Source organism: Bos javanicus, chromosome 18 (assembly GCF_032452875.1).
Source record: "Bos javanicus breed banteng chromosome 18, ARS-OSU_banteng_1.0, whole genome shotgun sequence".
NCBI classification, from domain to species: domain Eukaryota; kingdom Metazoa; phylum Chordata; class Mammalia; order Artiodactyla; family Bovidae; genus Bos; species Bos javanicus.
Window position 1 is genome coordinate 65,697,724 of NC_083885.1, and position 24,244 is coordinate 65,721,967.

The 24,244-nt window shown below is 44.5% G+C and overlaps 2 protein-coding genes across 5 annotated transcripts in view; both read right to left on the reverse strand.

Annotated features, from left to right (window-relative positions):
- Positions 1 to 6,333, reverse strand: part of LOC133229775 (uncharacterized) — a 425,664-nt gene extending 419,331 nt beyond the window's left edge. The window contains exon 1 of the mRNA XM_061386521.1: positions 6,319 to 6,333. The gene's annotated coding sequence lies outside the window, so the exon portion shown is untranslated. The remainder of the gene's footprint in view (positions 1 to 6,318) is intronic.
- LOC133229746 (zinc finger protein 850-like) overlaps positions 1 to 24,244 on the reverse strand; it is an 87,836-nt gene that overhangs the window by 21,695 nt on the left and 41,897 nt on the right. The window contains exons 3-4 of one of the 4 annotated variants that reach the window (XR_009730635.1): positions 8,291 to 8,602; positions 7,450 to 7,488 (exon numbers count right to left, since the gene is read on the reverse strand). The exons of 1 other annotated variant lie outside the window; for it this stretch is intronic. Coding sequence is in view for 1 of the 3 variants with exons in the window: in XM_061386461.1 (XP_061242445.1) it covers positions 7,450 to 7,488; positions 8,401 to 8,566 (205 nt within the window). In the remaining 2 variants the exon portion in view is untranslated. Of the gene's footprint in view, positions 1 to 7,449; positions 7,489 to 8,290; positions 8,603 to 24,244 lie in introns of those variants that run through there. 2 more of the 4 variants (XR_009730634.1, XM_061386461.1) reach the window with 2 other exon arrangements.

Consider the following 24,244-nt stretch of genomic DNA (forward strand, 5'->3'; position numbering starts at 1 on the left):
GTAGATTCTAGGCTTATGTGATAGGTCTGTCCAAGTGAGGTCCCTGTCAGGAGGGCAGAAGTAACACCTACACACAAAGGCAGCATCAGTATCAATTCTTCACAGACTCAGAGAGTAAGCCCCCAAGTTAATATCATGAGAAGAGCAAAAGATTAGTCCACAAAATCAAAGTAAATAAGCGAAATAAAGACTTTACTCAAAATGATGCACTTAATTTCAAATAAACAAAAGTAGAGATAATCAGATGTACTTAGAAGCAAACTACTGCTTAATCTAAGCACTGTATTGAACATGGAAAACCTGGAATTTAAGTCAACTTGTGCCAAACAATGGTAGTTGCAGTTCTATATGGATATTTGTCCCATGACTGAGATGTGTGGATAAACTGTGAGTAGATTTATATAATACAAATAATTTCAGGCTTAGGTTGAGAAGACAAAAATTTAAACGTGTTATAAAACACCAGAAGTGAGTTAGGAAAAAAGACTACGACTACCAGAGTTTTGATGGCTGTGGCTCTGACCCCTGAAGTTACTCCCCTGAGTACGTTATGTTACAAGATAAAAGAACTTTGCAGATGTAATTCAAGTAGCTAATTGTTTGACTTGAAAACAGAGATTATTCAGGTTGGCCTAATGTAATCACATGAGTTCTTAACGTAGAGAACTTGTTCTGGCTGAAACAGAAGTGGAAGTCAGGCAGATCTGAAGTGGGAGAAGAAATTCTCTACTTGACAATCTCCTGCTGTGGCTAGAATATAGAGGAATTCAGAGGGAAACTATGAGAAGGAATTAACTGTGCTTTGTGAGAGTGAAAGTGGACCTAGAGCTCCAGATGAACAGAAATAAATGAATCCATTATTATATTTGGGAGACTTCAACATCCCTCTACCAGAAAGGGACAGCTCCAGCAGGCAGAAAATCAGTTAAGGACATATTTAAACTCAAAGCACCTTCAATCAATTTAATATAATTGATATCTACAAGACTACTTCATCAAAAAAGAGCAGATTGCATATTCTTCTCAAGCTCACATGGAATATGCACTACCACATTTTCTGGGCTATAAAATATACCTTAACAAACTTAAAAGAATAGAAATCACACAATGTCTGATCTCAGACAACAATGGAATTAAAGTAGAAATCAAAAAGATAAAGATAGCTGGAAAATCCCAAAATACATGGAGCTGAAAAAAACATAGTTTTAAATAATTCAAGGACACTTATGAGTCAGGAGAAATCTCAAGAGAAATTTCAAACTGCTTGAAACTAAATGAAAACAATTTACCAAAACTTGTGGGTTGCAGAGAAAGCAGTGCCTAGAGGAAAATTTACAGCATAAAAAGAATATACAAAATCATTAGTCTGAACTTCCATCCTAGAAAACTCTAAAAAGAAATGCAAATTAAATCCAAAACAGAAAAAGAAATAAAAATTAGAATAGAAACCAATGAAATGGAAAACAGGAGAGCATGGGTGTTCGATTTTCTCAAATGTTTTTACAGCATTTATTAATTTCTTTAAATGATACAGGCTTATTCAGATTGTCTATTCTTACTTTCTAGTGAAGAACTGCATCAATAATTACTAACCTTCCAAAGAAGAAAGCACCAGGCCCAAAGAGATTCACTAGTGAATTTTACCAAATATTTAAGGAAGATATTATACCAGTTATCTACAATCTCTTCCAGATGAAAAGTGCAGAGGAAATACTCCCTGACTCATTCTACGAGGCCAATATCACTCTAATACCAAAACCAGACAATGACATTACAAGGAAACTACGGACCAATATCTCTCATGAGCACAGAAGCAAATCCAACAATGTGTAAAAAGAATTATTCACCACAACCAAATGGAATTATCCTAGGTATGCAAGGCTAGTTTAATATTTAAATACAAATTAACTTTGGCCACCTGATACAAAGAGCTGACTCATTAGAAAAGACCCTGATGCTGGGAAAGATTGAAGGTAGGCAAAGGGGATGACAGAGGACAAGATGATTAGATGGCATCACCGACTTAATGGACATGAGTTTGAGCAAGCTCTGGGAGATGGTGAAGGACAGGGAAGCCTGGCGTGCTGCAGTCCATGGGGCTGCAAAGAGTCGGACACAACTGAGCAACTGAAAAACAACAATCACATCAACAGGCTAAAAGAAGAAAAACCACATGATCATATCATAGATGCAGAAAAAACATTTGAGAAAATCCAACATTTGAAGAAAATCTACAAAAATACAATAAATAGACATAATAAACATAGCATAATAAGTATCAGGTTGTGAAATAAAGATCTTACTCAAAATGATGCATTTAATTTCAAATAAACAAAAGCAGAGATGATCAGATATACTTAGAAGCAAACTGCTGCTTAATCTTACTTGTGAGAAGTTCAAAGCTTTTCCACGAAAATCAGGAACAAGGCAAGTATGTCTTGCTACCCATTGCTTTTCAGCATTGTCCTGGAAGTCCTAGCTAATTCAGTAAGACAAGAAAATAAAATGAAAAGGTATAGATTGGGAAGGGAGAAATAAAACTGTCTCTGTAAACAAGTGATAAGAAAGTCTCTATGTATAATACCTGAAAGAATCAACAACAACAAAAATTCTCAATCCAGTAAGAAATTATAGCAAGGTTGTTGCTATATGTCAGCAGTGAATGAATGGAATTTAAAATTTAAAATATATTACCATTTACATTAGCATCCCCCAAAATTAAATACTCAGGTACAAATCTAACAAAACATATACAAGAGCTATATGGAGAAAACTACCGAATTCTGATAAAAGATACCAAAGAAAAACTAAATAAATGGAAGAGACATCTCATATTTATGAAAGGAAGGTGCAATATTGTCATCCAAGTGTACACTGAATCTAAGAAGAGTTTTAGGATATAAGCTCATAATTCTAGAAGGAAGGTGTGAGAGAGGTCTAGTCACATTCAGATCCACAGGGCATAGCCCTGCCTTCTCTTCTGTAGAGTAACAGAACCTCAGATATCCTGATGGAGGGGGAGTGCCAGTTTTATAGCCCACATGGACTGGGATTCATAGAGTCATAGAGTAACACCCCAACATGCAACACAGCAATGTCAGGCTGTTCCTGATGCTGCTGTTTTTGAAGAAACTTTCCTCTCTTTATGAATCCACTCTGCTTGCAAACACTGCTTCTATCAATTCTCTTGACAGCAAGGCAGACAGTTTGTTGACTTAGCAAAATAAACCTTTATTCGAGTTCTATTTTGACTACTCTCCTTTGAGAACTATCTCACTTCAAATGTGTTAGAAAATGTATTTTCCCTCAGTTACTTACTTTCAGTTATGTCAATTTTTTATTTTCATTGTTGAAGACTTATCATCCCTTCCCATCTGTCTAAGAAGCTGGATTTTCATGAGTCTAGACCATAGTTTCACTCTTTATAGCTTGCTTCTTATTCTTTTTGATGAACTGCTTCTCATTCTCTACACCTTAAGAATTAATTGACCCAAAATATTATACATTAGTGTTTCCATGTTCAAAAACTATATAACTCTTAACAGTCTCTCATTTTCAGAATTGTGCCACTTCCTGATATTTATGTGTCATTTCTACCATAATGCATCTCTCTCATTTCCCCTCTCTGTCCCTCTTCTCTTCCCTGTTTTACCCCACATGTTTGTTCTCGATCTCTGATCCAAGATCACACCTGGTCAGAAATAATTTACTAAATGTATGCAGTGACCTTGTACTCAGGCTCCATGAAAAGGGAACACAGGAAAGTGATGAACCATCTAGAGTGGCTTCCAGACTTGGAATCTTCTCCATATGGATGTACTTCTGGCAAAATGAGGAAGTGTTACTGAGCTGAAGTCAAGACAGGTTCTAGATGTCAGACATTCTCTCTCTCTCTCTCTCTCTCTCTGTGTTCTTCATACTATTTAGTGGAATCCAGAAGAATGGATGTGTGTTTAGACACAGTTACGAAACTTAAAATTTATAATGCCATTGTATTTCTGTTTTACGCTCTTCCATCTGCCTTCTGAAAACCTCTGTTGCCTCTTCACATTGCAGAGCCACGTACATTTCTATAATGCACTCTTGTAGATGATGCTAGATAACACAGTACATGGTTGGAGAGGGCCACCTGAACACAACTCAAGGTAAGTCTATGGGATTGTCCGCAGGACCAGGGAGGTGATGCAGGCTAAGGGTCAGGCCGCTTTGCTGTACTAGGAAATAAAGAGCACAGAATGGGGAAGGCCTTGCAAGGTGAAGGACACAGCTATGGGATGGGGTATTTGGAGAAGAACAGGGCCTACAACCAGTTTATCTGTAAGTAATTTCCAGAGGGCTCTGTTTGCTGTGACACATGACCACTAGAGTAGAAGGGTAAGTCCAGGACCAAGAATATCCAATTGCAATAGAATAGTCTGTGTTCAAGGACTATTCAAAGATAGGTGCACACCTCATGACACAATATGTAAAAGTCAACATTGGAGAGCACTGCAGAAGGAGCAGTAAGAAAAGCAGGTGAGAGTCAAGAGAGGTGAGGATTAGTCCTGTATGGTATGTGAGAGTAGAACAGACGAGTAGAATAGACAAGTCATCAAAATGTCAGGAATTGGGAAGCAACACCAGAAATGAGGTGTAGCTGCTAGAATTGGCACAAAATACTAATCAAACACAGTAAGCTTCTTCTATAAAACACAGGCTTTATGTCATGCCCTCCCCCAGGTGCCATTTAAGACCAGAAGCCTCCTGATGCATTTTGCTGTGACTGGATGAACAGTCATTTGTGAACCACTGAATGCACTCCATTCTACTCCAGGGATGAGCAAATACACATGGCATCCATGTGATGCAATTACTTAGAGAAAGACATTACAAAGTGTAGCCAGTACTAGGCCAGAATAGCTCAGCACACAGTAGTACACAGGAAAGAAAACTATTACAGAAAACTTCAGAGAGTCTTGCAAGAAAAGACCATGGTCCACGTAATTAGTAAACATGTCAATGATGGCAAATCCTGGCACAGGCAGGCATGAGGAAATGTCAGCTAGAAGACAGAAATAGGATCTAGGGTACTAGAGTGCTTTAGATCTGGACAAAGTCACCAGGTCAGGCAGAGGACAAGCAAAATAGAATCCATTACAGTGACCAGTAGATGGCTGACCCTGAATCATTCTTTGTGAGGCTTCATGAAAGCAGAAGTTGGGGCTTTTCAAGGAGAGAAGAGGGCAGTGCACACACCTTATCCAACCAACCCCAGCACCTACTTAGGGACTTGGGGAAGGATGCACTGTCTGTGGTTCTGATGTAGGAAGGGCAGACCAGGCTCTAGGGTGAAAAGAGAGAGCAGGGAATACATCTGGCACAGAGGTGGGTGTGAGGACCTCACCCAGGGAGGTTTTAAGTTCAAGGTCCTCCAGCATCAAGGTACAACTGTCCGTGAGCCTCATCAGTTTGACCCCACTCCTCTCAGAAGTGTGACGCACAGGGGTCAGCAGTTGCAGCTCGTGGCTCTAGAGCATGGGCTCAGTGGTTGTGGTGCACTGCTTGGTTGCCTTGTGGCACGAGGGATCCTCCCAGACCAGGGATCGAACCTGTGTCCCCTGCATTGGCAGGTGGATTCTTAACCACTTGACCACCAGGAAGCCCTTCATTTAAGGTCTTAACATACAACTTTGCAGAAAGCACACAGGTTTGCTCAGCAAATTCAGACAGGATTCAATACTAGCATAGACCTCCCACAGCACCCATTGAGGGTGGAAACATCTAAGCTTTCTATGGCCTCTCTTCCTGTATGGCTGCTCCTTGCCTAAGACTAAGCCACACAAACCCACCAGTCAACCTTGGATGCCCATGGCCCGCTTCCATTTCTGTGCAGCTCTCGCTGTCCTTCAGCAATGACAGCCTTCTCTGTCCAGCTAACCCTCATTCAAGTCACCCCAATCCCGCTAATTATCACAAATGACCATATTTGCCTCTGTCCATATCCACCAGGCTGAATGGATCATTCCAGGCCCCATTAAAGTCCTCACAAAATACTGCTGAGTCCCTAGTGAAGTGAATAAGCAATAGCTCCGGTCTGCATGTCATCCTGCCTCAATCACTGCTATGCCTTGGCACCCAACTCATATCTACTCTTCTCTTGGAAGCCTTGGCCACTTACCAGGCTCTCATGTCTGATACACCCTACCTTTATGGCCACATACCTCCCTCAACTGCATTTGAAAAGTGAAAGCGATAGCTGTTCAGTTGTGCCTGACTCTGCAACCCTATGTACTGTAGCCTGCCAGGCTCCTGTCCGTGGAATTCTCCAGGTAAGGATACTGGAGTGGGTTGCCATTCCCTTCTCCAGGGGATCTCCCTGACCCAGGGGTCGAACCCAGGTCTCCTGCACTGAAGATTCTTTACCATCTGAGCCACCAAGAAACCCAATACCATCCCTCAGGTACTCAAGCAAGAGCCCCAGTGCTCAGCCTCTATCCTCCACTTCCCATTCCCTGAACAGCGTTACGACTGTAACATGAAGATTATACCTCCTAAATGTGACCACAGGTCACTCACTTGGGTCCACATAGTAGCTACCACATTTTGGATATCTCCACTTGAATCCCTCTTTCGATTTCCCAATTTGTGAGTCCAGCTGCCAATTTGATGCCTCCACTTACTGGTCCCTGAAATACCTCAGATTCTTAATATGGTCAAAACAAAGCTTCTGATAAACCCAGTGATTATTACTCACACTATCAACTTCCTCATCTCGGTTGGAGCTTCCATCCCTACAGCTGTTAAGACCAAACACCCTGGGGTTATCTCTGGTTTCTCTGTTTCACTTCTCACCATCCAAAATAGAAAATCTAGTTGCCCCTTTTTAGAACATGCATCCAGACTTCAACCTCATCTACTAAACCACAACTCTGGCCCATTAACTCTCAGCTAGACTATGTCAGTAGCCTCTACCGGGATTTGCCTCACTCCTCTCACTCCCACAGTCTGTTTCCCACTCTACATACAGTCAGAGATAGCTTTTGAAGACCTTGATAATATCACCTCCCTCCTCTGATTGAAACCACCCAATAACTCCAGAATAGATGCTCAATTTCTCAGGTATTCATCCTATATTTCATGTTCATACCAGATAAGGATACCTGTGCTTCCTCAACACCCCCACCTTAATTTTATTATTTTTTTTCCCACCTTAATTTTAATACTAAGTATTTGCACATGGTGGTACCAGCTCCTGGGTTAACTTTCCACACTACTTTACGATGGTTGCCAGAAATGGAAATATAACCATATAACCTCTAATATGGACTTAAGACTCTGGGCATGGGGTTTCTCAAGGGTGCCCAGAGCCAAGGATTAGGAAGGTGGCACCTAAGAGTTCCTGGATTCCACAAACCAGAAAACATGTGAGTGAGGGTTAGAGCCAGAAAGGAACTAGGACCCTCTACATACCCGTTTTGTTTCTATAAGTACTTCTGCAGCCTTGGGACTCTGTGGAAAGAGACAGACCTTAGAAAAATGTAACAGCGGGGACAGAAAGGTTGAGGCTCATGTCACCCCATATGCATCCTTGCCTAGCCCAAGCCAGGTGACCTCAATTTGGTCGTCTGACCTCGGTGCACTTTGTCGATCCTTACCAGCAGTGTGACCTTGAACAAGATTCAACCTTCTAGTGCCTCAGCGTTCTCATCACTCCCCTCAAATCTGTTTTTCCTTTGAATAGCCTTGGGAAACATTTTAAAAGCAAATGTAAATCCTGTTCCCCTTTTTGTTCAAAACTCTCCACACCTTCTTGCTGCTGCTGCTAAGTCGCTTCAGTCGTGTCTGACTCTGTGCGACCCCACAGAAGGCAGCCCACCAGGCTCCTCTGTCCCTGGGATTCTCCAGGCAAGAATACTGGAGTGGGTTGCCATTTCCTTCTCCAATGCATGCATGCTAAGTCGCTTTAGTCGTGTCCGACTCTGTGTGGCCCCATGGACAACAGCCCACCAGGCTCCTCTGTCCATGGGATTCTCTAGGCAAGAATACTGGAGTGGGTTGCCATGTCCTTCTCCCCACACCTTCTTAGGTCCCGACAATAAAGATACAAAGACTGTCAGCCTGACAGTCCGGGCATGACTCCGCTTCTCATTGTCTGGGTCCTGCAGACATCAGATGCACCCAGGTTTCCTGAATCCTCCCGCCACAGTCCGACCTCCAAGCCTCTGCAGCTGCGGGTCCCTCTGCCCATCACCCTGTCCCACGCCCCATCACACAGTCCATCACACACAGGGACCACCCACGACCGCCTCACCGTCCTGGAGCCCGGGGCCTGGGCTGCGGGCACGTGAGCAGGAGCCTCGCACTCGGGGCTTTCGTGTCCGGTGGGGTGAGGGCAGTGCGCGCCCGAAGGACGACGTTTACCTGAGGCTGGTCCCTCAGCGCCGCCGCCTCCAGCGACTCTGGGCGTGGCGGGCCCAGGAACGGCGGGGAGACTCGGGCGAGGCGGTCCCCAGGCGGCGTCTCCGAAGCTCAGACCCGTCTCTGTGCAGCGACGACAGTCCCTCCCATCGAACGTTCTCGGTCCCATCGCCCAGTCCTAACAGGCCTCCGGACCTGAACGGACCTAGAGCAGTTGAAACGGCCGCCTTAGGGAGGAGGCCGGAAGTCCCGCCCCAACGAGGTGTGCTTTGAACGGAAATTGCCTGTTTCCTGGTAATTCATTCGTTATCCATGCTGCCCTTTACTCTGAACATCCCGGGTAATGTAGTTCGAACACACGAGCAAGTCAATGGCAAAGGCTCTCCCTACGAGACTTTGAGGAGAAAGAGAAAAGGCTAAGCTCCCCAGTGAGCGTCGCTGGGAAACGATGACTCCAGTTCTAAGGACAGAGACGCGGCTTTTCTTCTTCATAAAGGAGCCACACTAGAATCTGTGGGATCAGTCTGCAGTGGATCACCGAAGTGTTTGTGTTACTAAACGGAACTTGTCCACTGGCTCCACAAAGCCGATCTAGCGCCACCTGGTGGCGATGAAAGAAAGTACAAAATTTATTGCAGGGCACCCAGCAAGGGAGTGGGGGACAAGACTCAAATCCACTCCCGCGGGGTCTTTGAGTTAGGGGTGCTTTTTAAAATATTTATGTATTTGACTGTGTCTGATCTTAGTTGCAGCATGTTGGCTCTTCAGTTGCAATGCGTGGGCTTGTCCGGAAGCACATGAGATCTTAGATCCTCTACCAGGATGGAACCCGTGTCTCCTGCACGGTCAAGTCCCAGTCTCTTTTTATTGATTCTCACGAAGAACAAGTTAAATGCTCTCATTTGCCTGCAAATCCCAGTCAGGAACTGAGCCTGAAGGAGCTCCAATAAGTCACCTGAAGATTCTCAGGTGAAAAACCCATTCTGATACCCTAGTGTCCTGTAGCACTGGCCTCCCGAAGCGTGGCTTCATGGATCAGCTTGGACTGTGAGCGTCAGGAGGAGCGCAGGGTGGCTGGGCTCAGTGTGTCACCACTGCCACACCCTCCTAATGGGAACGGGCGACTCGGCCCTTCTCCTCCTCTGAAGACCAGGGGACAGGACCCCTCTGTTTACAGGGGGTCAGGGAGGGTAGAGGGTGGGTGACTGTCATTTCTCTGTGAGTCAAGGCAATGGGACCCAGGGTGTGAACCCAACAACTAGGCTGCAAACCCAGGCTGCCTGACCCAGGCTTGGAGAGACTGACCCCTGCCGTCCTATTTCCCTCCACACTGGGCTTTTGAGATGTACTGTCCATCCTGATGGCACTTAATCCATCTAACGGTCCTGCTCCAACCCACCATCACCCATATGGAACAGGAAAATGGGCAAACACTACAAAGCAAGGGTTTATTATTCAGTCTGGACTTTAGAAATTGACGAACGACATATTATGGCGGATTAATCTTTACTTTCCCCTGCTTGGGCCGTGTGGCATGTGGCTTGTGAGATCTTAGTTCCCTAACTAGGGACTGAACCTGGGCCTCAGACAGTGAAAGAGCAAAGTCCTAACTGCTAGACCGTTAGGAAATTCCCAGGGTATATTAATCTTAAAAATGTATGGTACATGTGTCCCATTATGCATAACAAAACCTGAAAAAGCTCAGGACACAGTCTTCCACCACTGAAAGCAAATCTTAACAATCACATTATTCAACCAGTGAAGATGGATGACTCTTCAATGTACATCTTTGTCCTACTTGTTAAAAAAAAAAAAAAAGAAAAAACGAAACGAAAATAGCGAAAGTTCATAAAGTAGGCAGAAGACAAAAGTGGGTATTTTATAAGATAGAGCAAATGAAAAAAGAGACCAAATATATGAAAAAAAAAAATGCTAATCATGAATTCTTAAAGGGAAAAAAAAAAAACAAACCAGCAAGACAGCATGATAAACTTACTAAAAGGGCTAAAATTACTAACGACTGACCAAATAAAGTATTCACTAGGATGTGGAGAAACCGGAACCCTCATACAGTGCTGGAAAGAATGTAAAAAAACACAATTACTAGGTCACAAATTGTTAGCTTCTTCAAAAGCTAAATAGTCACAGGCCTCATGATTCAGACACAGCAATATTCTTTGACCAAAAAATAAAAGAAATAAATATCCTTATAAAAACTGTATACAAATGTTTGCACCAACTTATTTTCTACAGTCAAAATCTGGAAATATCCAAAATGCACATAAACAAGTGAATGTTTCTGTTCATTTCAGTCACTCAGTCGTGTCTGACTCTTTGTGACCCCATGGACTGCAGCATGCCAAGCTTCCCTGTCCATCACCAACTCCCAGAGCTTGCTCAAACTCATGTGCATTGAGTCGGTGATGCCATCCACCCATCTCATCCCCTATTGTCCCCTTTTCCTCCTGCCTTCAATCTTTCCCAGCATCAGGGTCTTTTCCAGTCAGTCAGTTCTTCGCATCAGGTGACTGAAGTATTGGAGTTTCAGTATCAGTCCTTCCAATTACTATTGAGGACTGATTTCCTTTAGGATTGACTGGTTTGATGTCCTTGCAGTCCAAGGGACTCTCAAGAGTCTTCTCCAACACCACAGTTCAAAAGCATCAATTCTTCAGCACTCAGCTTTCTTTATGGTCCGACTCTCACATCAGTACATGACTACTAGAAAAACCATAGCTTTGACTAAATGGACCTTTGTTGGCAAAGTAATGTCTCTGCTTTTGAATATGCTGCCTAGGTTTGTCATGAACAAGTGAATGGTTAAATAGCAGTATATCTAAAGAGGATTGAACCAAGAAAAAGGAGGGGGATGAACCATTCATGTAACATCTATATTACAAATATAACATCACATAAAATAATTATAGGGAAAAAGCAACACTTAAGGATTCCATCATATAAATTCTAGAAAATGTAAAGGTATCTATTATAAAGGAAAGCAAATAGTAGTTGTGGTGTACAGGCTCAGCTGCCTCGAGGTGTGTGAAATCTTGCTCGACCACGGATTGAATCTGTGTTCCCTGAATTGGCAGGTGGGTTCTTATCCACTGTACCACCAGGAAAGTCTCAATATTTCATTTTAAATATGTACACCTTACTACATGTAAATTATACCTATATAAAGCTTAAAAAAAACAAAACAAAACACTGAGATGTACATCCTCCTTTCTTTGAAAACAGATTTGGCAACCCTATACTGAAGGAAAGTTACAAGGCTCAAAATAGCCTGGAGTTAAAACTCACCTCCGGGTCCTCCCCACTATTCTATGCAAAGAACTCTCTCACTCGAAGAAAAAAATGGACATTAAGGTTGATGAGGCCCAGCCGGTCCCAGCCTCTGGCCGATCTGCAGAATTCCTTGACCCAGCTGTTTAAGAGATAACTACTCTGAACAATCTTGGAGAAGAACAGGCCCCCTTAAGATAGATTTCCACATATATACCTATATATAGTTACTCTTTTCTTGGGTTAGTGCAGCAGCTCACTAATCTGATTGCTGCCCCTTCTCGCCTCATTAAATGTGGTCTGTTCCTGTAAAGTGCTGGTCTAGTTCTTTTTCATTGGGAGGTTGAGGTTCCTTCTCTTTTTCCACCTCTTCGGAGCATGGAAGCCTGCCAAGCTCACTTTCCCGCCCGGGCTTTCAAGACCTCCTTGAGAGGACACCCTGTGCCTTCATGAGTGGTACAAGTCCTGTCTAAGGGATTTATTGGTTTTCCACATACCCCAAGGAATATTGGCCTCTCTCTCTCTTCCTCTTTTCTCTATACTTTCTTTTCCGTGAGACTGACCAACTCCAGGACAGAGGCCTTTTGCCATTCAACCTCCCTCCATCCACCATAAATCCTTGCCTGATCCAGTAGCCCAGGGAAGCTCGGACGGTACTCTAGGGCGCCATAGACTATCGTCCTTTCCGGGTTCCCGGGGAACCCTCCGGCCAAAAGGCCCTCTGGGGAAGGTACCTGGGGGATGCCCCTCCCTCCTTCTCTCTGCTGGGTCAAAAGATTAGGTGACGACCTTTTCTCTTAATCAGACAGTTGATAGCCATTTGCTATGGGGTCAAGCCAATCCGTCCTGCGGAACTCTCCCTTGGCCTGCGTAAAACGAAACCTCAAACCTCTACTCTTGACCAATCTCAAGGTTGATAAACGCGAGTCACTTTGCACTCAAATTTGGCCTTAACACAAACTGGATAACCAAAACCACAGGCCTGAGTTTGGGACTTTTGATTTCAATATTTTATCAGATCTCACAAACTTCCTCAAACGGAATGGCAAATGGTTGGAGGTCCCCTATATTCAAGCCTTCTGGGACCTTAAAAGCTGTCCTTCTCTCTGCAATGACTGTTCTACCTATCAAATCCCCCTCTGCTCTCTCTCCCACTCCACTAAAAAAGAATCCAAATCTAAAGCCCATAAAAGGCCCACTAAACCCTCAGCCCCCGATTTTGACCCAGCAGATAAGCCTCCTTCCTATCACCCTGGAGACGAGGCTTCCGGACACAAGACCCCACCCTCTAGCCTTTCCTCCTCCAAAACAGGAAGCGATGACTCCAAAACCCCAAAAGAGATTTCTACCCTCCGCCCCCCACCCCCCGGCCCCCAATCAGCCAGGACCCAAAGCAAACAGGTTTCCTCTCAGAGAGGTAGTGGGACCAGATGGCCCTACACGGGTTCATGCGCCTTTCTCAATTTCTGATATAAGCCAAGTTGAAGAAAAATTGGGATCCTTTTCAGAAAATCCTACTAGATATAGGAAGGAATTCCCTGGCCTTAGCCAAGCATATCATTTAACCTGGAAGGATCTTATTACATCCTAAATGCCACTTTGACTCCGATGAAAAGGAATGGATCTGGCAGGCAGACTGGGCTCATGCTGATCAGCTCCATAACCAAGATAGGACTAACCCGGTGGCTGATGATACAGTCCCTTTAACTGAGCCACGGTAGACATATCAAGCGGGCGATGCCGACATCCTGTACCTGCCTCACATGATCACCTGTTTACTAGAAACTGAAGTGAAGTCACTCAGTCGTGTCTCACTCTGTGACCCCGTGGACTGTAGCCCACCAGGCTCCTCCGTCCATGGGATTCTCCAGGCAAGAATACTGGAGTGGGTTGCCATTTCCTTCTCCAGGGGATCTTCCTGACCCAGGGATTGAATCCAGGTCTCCCGCACTGTTAATGCTAAAAAGCTCTCACATTCATGTTAACTACATAAGATTAGGGAAGTGACTCAAGAAAAAGATGAAAATCCTGCCCTCTTTCACAGCTTACTGAGGTGAGGCAGTCCAAAAATACACTATTTCCACCCTCGCTGGACTTCTGTACCTACACGTCCAGTTCATAAGCCAGTCAGCCCCCAATATTCACCGAAAACTATGCCAGTTAGAGAAGGGCCCCAAAACCCCTCAGTGAAATCTCCTAGAAACAGCCTTTTAAGTTTTCAACAATGGGGAGGAAGAAGCGAAAAAAGAAAAAGAAAAGGAAAGAAGGTCAAATATGCTTTATTCGCTGCAGCTAGCCAAGAAAAAAATTCAACCCCTTTGGCCCATCAACCTCAGCCCACAAGTATGGGACCTAACCCTCTAGGCCCCTGCTTCAGATGCAACCAAACGGGACACTGTGCTAAGTCCTGCCCCAATCCCGGCCACCCACCAAACCCTGCCTCAGCTGCAAACAATGGGGCCACTGGAAAATGGATTGTCCTCAGGCAATACCCACCAAATCTCGGGGTCCACCCCAGGCCCAACAACAATGGGCTGGGAACCAGACTCAGGGGGGCCCTGGCATCCCAGACCATGGTTCCTCGGATGAGGTGAGAGATGATCCAATTGTGCCTGAGTTATTCCAGTGAAAAGCCCAAGCTCCAGACCCCAAGTCGCCCCGTACAGACGGACTTGGAGCTTCGGTTAATTGGCACGGTGGCCAGACACAAAGTCTTGTTCCTAACAGACACTGGAGCGGCCTCTTCACTTTTAACCTCCTTTAAGGGCCCTCTCCAACCTTCAGAAGTGGCCGTCAAAGGGGTCTCAGGCATCCCTTTTTATCCCCAAATAACCTTCCTCTCCTTTGTTCCTTTGGCAAAACAACACTAACACATTCTTTTATAGTAGTTCCTCAATGCCCAACGGCATTGATGGGACGTGATCTTCTGGCTAAGCTGCAAACTTCTATAAACCTCCCGTTCTTAGATCCCATATCAGTTCTTTGAATCCAAGTGGCACCCGAACTCGTGGCCAGCCTTCACTCCCAAAACCTGCCCCCCGACCTTTCCCCAACAGATCCTCAGATCTGGGACACTGAAGCCCCATCGGTAGCCCGACACCATTCCCCGGTACAGGTTTTTCTTAAAAGTCCCTCTCAGGTGATAACCCAAACTCAGTATACCCTGCCCACAGAATCCCGACAAGGACTTAAACCAATAATCTCCCAACTGCTCAAAGCCGGCCTTTTGCAACCTATCTGTTCTCCTCATAATACTCCTAAACTGGCAGTCAAAGAGGGACCCCACTCCTGGCGTCTAGTTCAAGATCTTTGCAAGATTACTGAGGCCATAATACCGTACACTCCGCGGTCACTAATCCCTGCGCCCTTCTCTCACATATCCCCCTGACACAGCCTACTTCACGGTACTGGGCCTCAGAGATGCTTTCCTGACTATACCCCTACACCACTCCTCACAGCCCTATTTGCCTTCACCTGGACGGACCCAGACACATATCAATCTCAACAGTTAACTCGGACTGTTTTACCACAAGGGTTTAGCGATAGCCCTCATTTTTTCGGTCAAGCCCTCCAAAGAGACTTACAAACTTTAGACTTAGGCTCTACGACCTTACTCCAACATGTAGATGATTTATTGTTATGTAGTTCCTCTCTCCGTGACTGTGTAGTCCACACTGAGACAGTATTAAATGCCCCAGGCAACTGGGGCTAGAGAGTCTCACTCTCCAAAGCACAAATTGCTTCCACCAGCATCAATTACATGGGATTGCTTCTCACTCCCACGTCCAAATCCCAGCTTAGAGATTTCATGTTTTGACACAGACCTCCAGGCCCCAAACCAAGAGGGAACTTCTTTCCCTATTAGGTCTATTAAACTTCTTCCAAATATGGGTCCCAAATTTTGCCCTCCATGCAAAACCTCTCTACCAAGCTACTCGAGGAAACTTAGATGAACACTTACTGGCCCCCACCTCTCTCCACACCCCCATACAAACTCTTACCAAACATTTATTACAGGCCCCTTTTCTTTACTTCCCTGATTACACCAAGCCTTTTTTCCTTTTTGTACATTCTCGACAAGGACATGCCTCAGGGATTCTGTGCCAAAAAAGCGGGGGCATATGGGGCCTTCTAGCTCACTTATCTAAACAACTCGATCCCATCACACTCGGATGGCCACCCTGTCTCCAGGCCTTAGCTGCAACCACCCTCTTGTTAACCACCCTAACCCGAAATGCTCCTCTAAATGTATGCTCACCTCATTCCTTCAAAGATTTGCTCTCTCATCAGGCTTTCCTTTCTCTGCCCCTTGCTCGACTACAGATCCTCCACGTACACCTCCTCGACCCATCCCTTTCTTTTATGCCTTGTAAACCTCAATCCTGCTAGCTTACTCCCTACACCAGATCCAGAAGCAGGACACCTATCTCATGATTGTGTTCAGACCTTAGATATGACACTTAATCCCTTTGAACATATAACTGATCAGCCCCTTACTGACCCCAAAGTCCCATCCTGGTTCACAGACGGCAGTGCCCAGACGTAAGCCCCGTTTGGGGCTGGATACGCTGTAGTCCAGGGACGGCCTGGCAAAGGTATTCCCCCTTGCCTCATCAAGTGAGCCACACTCCCAGCTCACACATCCTCACAACAGGCTGAACTGATAGCTCTTACACAAGCCTTGACCCTAGCCAAAGACCAAAAGCTAAACATTTTCACTGATTCCAAATATGTCTATAACATATTACATTCTAACGTTATAATCTGGAGGGACAGGGGATTCCTCACTCAGAAAGGCACACCTATTCTCAATGCTTCTTTTATTTCTGAACTCCTCCATGTGGCTCAGCTCCCAAAACAAGCTGCTGTAATACACTGCTGGGGACATCAGCGACATGGTCATATCTCCTTTTATAACAATATAGCAGATCACAAAGCAAAGAGGCAGGCCGCCTCTGTTAGTCCTGTTTTTACTATAGCCCAAACTGACGAGCCTAACATCCACACATTACTTTCATATTTACATTCCCTTTTCCACCCCTCTGCAAAAGTACTTAATACTTAAGGCTTTCCTTCAGAACTTTATTGAGCTAAGGACAATGCAACTTATTTAAATAATCTGACCCAAATTTGTACCATCTGTCAGTGGACAAATCCTAATTCTAACATTCACCTCCCTCCTTTCCCCACCCACCAAATTTGCTAACATCTTCCTGCACAAGACTGGCAGGTAGATTTCACCCACATGCCACCCATAAAAAGGGTTAAACTTCTCCTAGTCTCGTCGTAGATACATTTTCTGAATGGATCGAAGCTTTCCCGACTACTAACAAACGAGTCCCTACTGTGGCTTGCCTTATTCTTCCTGAAATCCTCCCCAGGTTTGGAATGCCTTCCTCCCTCCAGTCTGACAACGGGCCCCATTTCACATCCCAAATCACCCAAAATATTGCATGAACCCTTCAAGTTCCTTAGAGGTTTCACATTCCTTATCATCCCTGGTCTTCCGGTAAGGTTGAGAGAGCTAACTGAGCCCTAAAAGAAACTGACCAAATTAACAATTGAATTTCATCAAGACTGGACTAAACTCCTCCCTTTAGCCCTCTTAAAGGTCTGGGCCTTACTAAAAAAAAAAAAAAAAAACCCTTAAACATCAGTCCATTTGAGGCCATGTATGGGAGGCCCATAGTACCTTTGGGTCTTCCCCACTCCCAGGACAGTCCCAGACTGCCATCCCACCTTCCTTTTCCTTTACTTGCCCAGATACGAGATGCCCTTTGGCAACATATGGATGACTTACTCCCTTGACCACATCCTAATCGTCCATACTCATACCTTCATTTGGAGACAAAGTTTATATGACAACTCAGTCCCACTCAGATCTAACCCCAAAATGGCAAGGTCCCTACATGATAATTCTGCTGACCCCTACCACTGCAAAATTAAAAGAAATCACCTCTTGGGTACACATCACTCAGTTAAAAAAAGGTTATGCAGCCCAATGATGAAAATGCTTGCCAGACTAATACTTATCAAGTTTCTCATACAGGCCCTACAACTCTAAAGTTCTCACGGCTTCCGGCCCCAGCTGGCGATGGATGAGCCTGTTGGTTTCACAGCTGCAATTATTCCTGGAACAACTTCTGGCAGATATCTGGGTCTTGAGTCCTCAAGGATCCACGTTCGAACATGTTGAAGATTACATCTTCACCCTGTGGCTGCAGGGGACCCTTTACAACTTCCACCCCTTTGAAATCCAATTCTTTTCCATAGTAATCTATCTTATACTCACTTCCCCAAATGTTGTTCAACATCATCTTCTTATCCTCCCTTCTTCCTCTGACCCACGAGCTCCTTCAAAATCCTAACCTCAACTATCTATTCCAGACCCTTAATTTAACCCATACCCTTCTCAAGGCTTCTAACCCACAACTGACTGCTGGATACGTCTATCTGTAACTCCCCTGGGAGATTTAGCCCTCTCCACATCCATCCTTGACTGGACCACAGGTAACATGTCCCTACACCACTCATACCATGGGGAGCCTTTAGTCGTCTCATATCTTAAATATCTTCACACTAGTGACCAAATCCGAAATTCAGACATACTCTTAGAATCTTTACTCACCGAACTCCCCTCCTTCAATGGAAAACCTCCAATAGGAGGCCCTATCGCCCAGAGAGTAACACTGTTACAACCAGCTCCTTTTTGCACATCCAGAAATTACTGAAACAGTTCATACAACCAACCTGCGGGCACAATCCCTAACTGCATGTGCAACCATATCTCCACCTTACTCTTTGCCACTGGGAAGGCTGTATTTGTTTCTGGTCCTACAGGACACTCTTTAACCTTTACAGGGCGGTTTCTCTCTGCATACTCCTCCTCCTCTCCTGTTGTTGGGGCCACCTTAGTGGGGTCTCTGAGTGTCCTTGAACGAACGATCAAACCCCCCTCAAGTCCTCTTTGCCTCGACTTCAGCTGCTGTACTACGACATCTGGCCTGTTTTTCCTGTGTGGGACATCTACATACCTCTGTCTACCTACTAACTGCTCCAGGACCTGCACCCTGGTATACTCCAGTCCAAACATTTTAATAGCCCCCAATGACCAACCCTTGCCTCTTCCTCTCATCCACAAGCGAATAAAACACGCCATTCATTTCATTCCCCTCTCAGTAGGACTGGAAATAGTGGCTGGAATTGGAACAGGAACCGCCGGCTTAACCACCTCCATCCAAAACTACCAGACACTATCTCAAGACCTATCAGACAGCCTCCAGGAAATAGCTCAAGGCCTAATAACTATCCAAAATCAACTCAATTCCTTGGCGGCCATTAGATCTACTCACTGCAGACAAGGGAGGGCTGTGCCTTTTTCTAGAAGAATCCTGCTGTTTCTAGGCCAACCAGTTGGGTATTGTCCAAGGAGCTGCAAAAAACCTTACCCAGATTGAGCCTCACGCATCCTCCAGAGACTAAGCAACTCCTGGCAGTCACGGTTAACAGATTGTAACTGCACGCCTTGGGGTTTACCCCTTCTCGGACCACTCATTTTTATACCCTCCTACTCACCTTTGGACCTTGTTTGTTGAATCTTTTCCAGGGATTCCTCCAAGACCAAATCCGAGCAATTTCCCAAGACAAGTCAAGACTGTTCTTTTGCTCAAGACCCTGACGGCTAAAATAAGAGAATTAATACTACGGGCCTGAGACTTCCTTCCTCCCAGACCACAGACCCCTGACCCTCATTTATCAGTACGAAGAAGCCCTGAACATTAACGACACCCACCTCTCTTTCTCCATGTATATATATTCCTTAGGGTCTGGAATGAAGGAAAGTTACACTGCCCAAAATAGCCTGGAATTAAAACTCCCCTCCTGCTCCTCCCCACCATTCTATGCAAAACAAAGAACTCTCTCACCTGAAGGAAAAAATGGACATTAAGGTTAATTACACCCAGCTCCTAGCGGGCCCAGCCTCAGGGCGATCTCCAGAATTCCTTGACCCAGCCATTTAAGAGATAACTACTCCGAACAACCCTGGAGAAAAACAGGCCCCCTTAAGACAGTAGATTTCCATATATATTCCTATATATAACTCACTCTTTTCTTGGGTTAGTGCAGCAGCTCACTAATCTGACTGCTGCCCCTTCTTGCCTCATTAAAGGTGATCTGTTCTTGTAAAGCACCGGTCTTGTTCTTTTTCCGAACCTTGCCTTCTCTAACTCCCTTACCCTACATATTCTGACTCCACCATCTTTCTAGTCATGACCTCTGGGGGTCATCTCTCCTCAGTGGCAGCAAATACTAGTGAGTAATAGAGGATATTTCCACTTCAGTTAACAGGAATGCTCACTGGGTCACAAGAGACACATCCCTGGACTACTTTTCTCTACCTTCCACTTCCTGCCTATGCAGCACTGGCCTTGAGGTGAACATTAAAGAGAGGTTACAAAAATCTGCAAAACTTTCCAATTATCTTCTCTCACAGTGACCTCAGCTACACAACAAACACATGCCTGGAGGTCCTTGGGGCTTCCCTGGTGGTCCAGTGGTTAAGAAAAACGTGGCTGGAGGTCCCGAGATTTGTGTACACACTTATCCTGCACATCAGCCATTGTCACAAACACACCTGTGGATGCACTTTTGGAAGAGCCACATCCCACTGAGTTGGCTTCTGTCTCTTCTACTCCTTAATAATCCAGTTTCTGCAGCAGTTTCGGTTTCCCCTGGCCCCTGTAGTCTTACAACCAGTGACTGTCACTCACAGAATTGTGGACATCAGGGCACATGCTCTTTGCAAGACCTAGACAGGAGATTCCCCTCAACAGTGCTGACACCTCCTGTGATATCCCTTATGAACAGGGGGAAAACTTCACGCTGCTCCAAGAACTTGAGATTATCAGATCTCACCCCTCCCCAGAGTGATGTCTGAGTTTCCTAAAACACATAGAGGCTTCAAACAAGGACCAGAATGCCTTGCCCTCTTTCCTACGACTTCACTGGCACCAATGCAAATTTGGCCAAAACTGGCAAGCCAATATTTTGCCATCACACTATCTTCCCTGTGGCCCCTAAAAACCATTCACCCTTCATGCCTGCGGAGCCCAAACCTCCTTGTAGAAAACCTCTTGCAGTACATAGAATACTCAAAAATAAAACAGTCCTTAAACAATAAGGCATCCATATTGCACAAACCAAAACAATGTGTGGCGCGCAGCCTGGGCTGGTGACTTGCTAGCTAGAAAAATAAATCGTGTGAGAACATGTCCGTGAAGAAGGTGGCCCTTCTCTGTACACTTTGTCAGCTGAATTCATAAGGACTGGACTCTAACACATGGAAGAACAGAGGCCAGCTTCTCTGAGCACACTGGGCTGGTGACTGAGGCACTGTGTAGCCCTGCCAGGTGACAGAGGTAAAATGGAGAAGTGGCAGCGACACAAATCCAGGAAGAGCCGCACACAGGTCAGGAAGTGCAAATAGCCGCAGATGCTTCCTGCAAAACGGCAACTTAACGGGTATATCCCCTTGCAGACAGCTGGAAGTAGGAGACTGAATTCAGATGGACAGCTTCTCATTTTTTTCCAGTGTCATTATCCTGAAAAGGAAAACTGCACATTCTCTTGCACATTGAAGACCTTTCTCCACTGTAAACTCTATCACATATAATGAGGCAAATTCTTTAGGAAAAAACTTCCCAAACTCCTGTCATGAATAAAACTTTTCTTGTGATCTCTCTGTTGAGAACAAATGGTGGAACTAGAGGTAAAGGTTTTCCCACATTCGCAACACACATAAAGACCTTTCACGTCTGTGAACACTGATGTTGAAGGACTGCAGAGCTTTTGGGAAAAGATTTCACTGCATTCATACTTCCTTTATCCAGTGTGAACTTGTGGATGATAACAGAAACCCCACCTAGATGCAAAAGATTTCCCATGTTCACTACATTTATAAGGGTTTTCTCCAGGGTGAAGTCTACAGTGTTCAATGAGAGGAGACTCTTTCTTAAACGATTTCTCACATTCAGTGCATTCATAAGGTCTTTTGTGTGTGTGAATTCTCTGATACTCATGAAGAGTAGAACTAGAGGCAAAAGATTCCCACATTCACTGCACTCATACAGCCTCAATCCCATATGAACGCTCAGGTGATAACAGAAACCCTACCTAGATGCAAAAGATTTCCTACATTCACTACATTTATAAGGCTTTTGCCCAGAGTGAGGTCTACAGTGTTCAATAAGAGAAGACTGTTGCTTAAAGGATTCCCCGCATTCATGGCACTCATAAGGCCTTTCTCCAGTGTGATTTCCCCAATTATAAATAAGGCTCCTCTTAGTGGTAAAAGATTTCTTGCATTCAGTACACTGATAAGGCTTTTCTCCTGTGTGAACTCTCTAGTGTATAACAAGGTAATATCTTTGGATAAAGAATTTCCCACATTCACTGCACACATAAGGCCTTTCTCCTGTGTGAAGTCTGATGACAGCAGAGGTGGAACCAGAAGAAAAACATTTCCCACATACAGCACACTCATAAGGCCTATCTCCAGCATGAATCTTATGATGATAACACAGGGCAGAATTGAACATAAAACATTTTCCGCACTCCCTGCACTCATAAGGCCTTTCTCCTGTGTGAACTCTCTGATGATAACAGAGGGTAGAACTAGAGGTAAAAGATTTCCCACATTCACTGCATTCCTAAGGCCTTTTTCCACTATGAACCTTGCAGTGTTGAATGAGGTAAGATTGATACTAAATGATTTCCAACACTCACTACACTCATAAGGCCCTTTTCCTGTGTGAACTCTCTGGTGGAGAGTGAGTATCAAGTTATTGGCAAAAGATTTCCCACGTTCACCACATGCAAAAGGCCTTCTTTCCCCCTTATGTAGTCGCTGGTATAGGATGAGAACCGAGCTATTGGTAAATGATTTCCCACATTCACTGCAAAATTAAGGCCTTTCTCTTATGTGAACTCTCCAGTGTACAAGGAGATAACATTTTCATTTAAAAGCTATCCAACACTGGGTACACGCACAGTGCCTTTTTCCATTGAGAACTACTGACTGTCAAACTAAGATGCATCTACAACTAAAAGACTGTGCACACTCACAACACAAGTAATTTCCCCAATACGACTTCTCCAGGGATAAATGAGGACGAAGTTTTGGCTAAAGAAATTCCCACATTTGCTGCACTTGTACTGCCTTGCCCCAGGATGAGTTCTTTGATGCAGATTGAGGGTTGAGGTTCGCCTGAATGATTTTCCACATTCACCACACACAGGGAGTCTTTTTCTAGTGTGGACTCTCTGGTGCACACAAATAAGGATTTGTATTTGAACGTTTTCCTACATTCACTGCACACAAAACAATGTCTTCCAGTGTGGACACTCTTGTCTTGAACAAGTGTGTGTTTGGGGTTCAGGGCTTTCTTGTGTTCTCCCAGGCTGTCATGACTTTCTCTGCTTTGTAAAGTTTGTTCACACTAGACAATATTGTCTGGCTTCTCCCTGGTGGGAGTGGACTGTTGCTGGAGATGTCCTGAAGTGGCCAGAAAGTCTCCTAACTTTCTCACAGGAAGAGGGCTTTTCTGACATACGGAGTTTGCAGTGCTTCACAAACAAGACCCTGTCTACATCATTTCCACAGGGTTTCTTTCCATGAACTGCTTCTGGAGTTTTGGAGGTCTGCGCCAAAATGGAACTGTGCCATGTGTATTTTATACCCAGTCACTTTCTGGCTGTGTTGTGTTTCTTCACGCTCTGCCAAGTGAAAAATACGTCTCAAGACCAGACTACACTTCTCACAGATGCGATTCTGCCAAGTGAAAAATGCGTCTCAAGACCAGACTACACTTCTCACAGATGCGATTCTTCTGGGAAAACGAAAGTGCCTTAGGAGTCCTGGCCTTTGACATGCCTGTACAAATGTTATGTTTAAAGGGTGCCTCTGTGGAGAAGGAAATGGCAATCCACTCCAGTGTTCTTGCCTGGAGAATCCCAGGGACAGGGGAGCCTGCTGGGCTGCCGTCTCTGGGGTCGCACAGAGTCAGACACGACTGAAGCGACTTAGCAGTAGCAGTAGTTGGATAATTTGATTAGAATTGTAATGTGAAATCAGCTGATTCACCTGCTAAAACTTGTTTAGACTTTCAGCTTCCTAAAGCCTTCTGTAGCCTTTATATTAATTGTATGTAATGTTATTAAGTATACATAGTTAACTTTTTAATTTAGAAATGTACATTTTTTTCATGTAACATAAGTCTTAAATGCTCACTAGGCTGCTGCGTAAACTTAAATTTGTTTATTCCATAAATGCCGAATCATTTGGGACAGCTGATTTTGAATAAAGAAAGGCTTGAACAAAGAGGCAATGAGAAAAAAAAAAAAAAAGATGGATGCAACAACAGAAAATGGTAATTATGTGAAGTGAAAGATTTGTTAACCAATTGTAACATTTTACAGTATATACATGTATCAAATGATCATGTTGTACATCTAAAACTTAAAAAATGTTGTATGTCAATCATATATCAATAAAGCTGGAAAA